Source organism: Arachis duranensis, chromosome 3 (assembly GCF_000817695.3).
Source record: "Arachis duranensis cultivar V14167 chromosome 3, aradu.V14167.gnm2.J7QH, whole genome shotgun sequence".
NCBI classification, from domain to species: domain Eukaryota; kingdom Viridiplantae; phylum Streptophyta; class Magnoliopsida; order Fabales; family Fabaceae; genus Arachis; species Arachis duranensis.
In genome coordinates this window covers 23,861,610-23,863,724 of record NC_029774.3, presented here as the reverse complement: position 1 = coordinate 23,863,724, position 2,115 = coordinate 23,861,610, and the positions used below count along the sequence as shown (strand labels likewise).

Sequence of the window (2,115 nt, the reverse complement as noted above, 5' to 3'; positions counted from 1 at the left end):
GGTATGCTGGGCAGAAGGCTTCTGAGCTGGCCGCGAAGTCGGTGGGGACCGTTAAAGGGTTGGCTGCTGCTGCTGGTGATAGTGCCAAGGAGTATACAGCAAGGAAGATGGATGAGAAAGAGACGGAACTGGAGGCCAAGAAAGCAGCTCAGAGACTGGTTTCTATCTTCCTCCAACCAATTTCTTTTTTAGTATTCTAAATAGAGGAATGCTAGAAATTAACCTTTTTCTTTCTTCTAACATCAGTTATTTTTTTAAATTCTTTTATTTATTTTAACTCGTAAATTATAAACTTAAATCCTAACTTTAACTCAAATTATAAGCTTGAATCCTAAAATTGGCTAATTTTAATTAACTAACTATATTTTCTGATTAGGTATATATACCTCACTAGTAAAACTGTGATTTATGGTTGATCTGAGTTTGGCATTTTGTTCACGAGTCTCTTATTATCAATTAGTGAAAACTTGGCAATTGCATTCAGGAGATTGATAAGAAGAAATCAACGGAAGTTGTTGAAAGAGGAGGAGGACAAGAACAGGAAGGTGGAGTGAGAAGAGGATCTGAAGAGAGAACGTTTCAGGGAGATCAAGGTGAACAACTTGGCGGGGTTGCTAAAACTCAAGGTCAAGTTACTCAAGCAATTCAAAAGGGAACAAAAGGAACTGTGGGCAATGTTAACAACCAAAGGGAACAGCAACCATATCAAAACGTTGGTGAAACATTGGGTGATGGTGGTGAAAGGGTGAAGCCATTGGATAATGTGAATGAAGGAGGAAGCCAGGTGCTGGGAGCAGTAGGTGAGACTGTGGCTGAGATTGGAGAAACCATGATTAAACCTGCAATGAAGGCGCAGAGTCAGGGTCGTGGTGGTGGTGGTGGTGGGGTTCTGAATGCCATAGGTGAAACCATAGCAGAAATAGCAGAGACAACCCAAGTGTATGTTGTTGGAGAGGGTGAAGCAGAGCAAAGGCAGAACATTGTGTGAAGCAGTTTCGATTGTGTGCTAGTTGAAAGTTTCATCTGTTTTTACGGTTATGGTGATGTAGATAAATAAGTAAGCAACAGTTTTTTATAATTCGGTTCTGAGAATAAATAGCATGTACGTTTTATGGGTTTGTAAATAAATGAATGAATGAATAATTATATGAGAACTACCGTTTTCATCCTTTGAATGTTTTGTTTGTCATCTCGTTTATCTTTTTTGTTGTTTACATATTGCAAATCCGGTATCATCCTTTGCCAGTGTTAACTCGATAACTGGTTATAATTTTTAGTCAGCCAAGGAATAATAACATCAAGAAGATTCTCCTAGTGAAAGGTAGTAGTTATGTATAAAAATACTATCCAGAGGACCAAAATTCTACAAGATATTACAATATATAAGTTATTCGGGTGTTAGGAATTCCAACAACGCCGCAGGGAAAATATGAAAAAGCTTTTGCAACAAATTAGCAGCGAGATCCTCTATATATATACTGCATCGATAGGCCTTCAAAATGAGAATGCTTTCTTAAAAGAAATAATTTCGATACATTGAGATCATTATTATGATGACATAGAAACGATAGAGTAATTCTCTGCCTCCAAGTAATTTTATATACAAGTAATTTGAGTTACGCATTTTTTTTTTCATTTTCTTCTCTTCCTTGTGTTTCTTTTACACTCCGGATGTTACGTCGTCATTTTCTTTTTTTTTTAATTATTTTTCAATTTTGTAGAAGGACTCGAACATATATATATATGATGAATTTTCCGTTGGACGACAAATATACCAAGTTTAATTCACATACTACGACATGGATTTTCTTGCACGCTGGCTTTTGATATATACTATAATTCTGTGTCTATTTATGAAATTTAATTTTCAAGGGTAGTAGTATATATATATACTACCTACAAATTTATGAGAAATATTTCTAAATATTAGTTCTATAAGACAACGTATATTTTTTCACCATTGAAAAAAATATAGAATAATAATTCATCCTTGAATATGATTTATAAAAACTATCTTCAATGGTAAAAAAATATGTACAAAACAAACAATTAGTAAAAAAGAAAAAGAAAATGTTCAATTAAATCCTCTTGATATTTTATATAAATGTACCCAGA

At 34.4% G+C, this 2,115-nt stretch overlaps 1 protein-coding gene across 1 annotated transcript in view; it reads left to right on the top strand.

Moving 5' to 3' along the window:
* LOC107478051 (seed biotin-containing protein SBP65) overlaps window positions 1-1,167 on the top strand; it is a gene marked incomplete in the record, with an annotated part of 2,160 nt that extends 993 nt beyond the window's left edge. The window contains 2 exon segments of the mRNA XM_016098173.3: window positions 1-158; window positions 485-1,167. Of these exon segments, the coding sequence (XP_015953659.1) occupies window positions 1-158; window positions 485-988 (662 nt within the window).
* Between the last annotated feature and the right edge of the window lie 948 nt (window positions 1,168-2,115).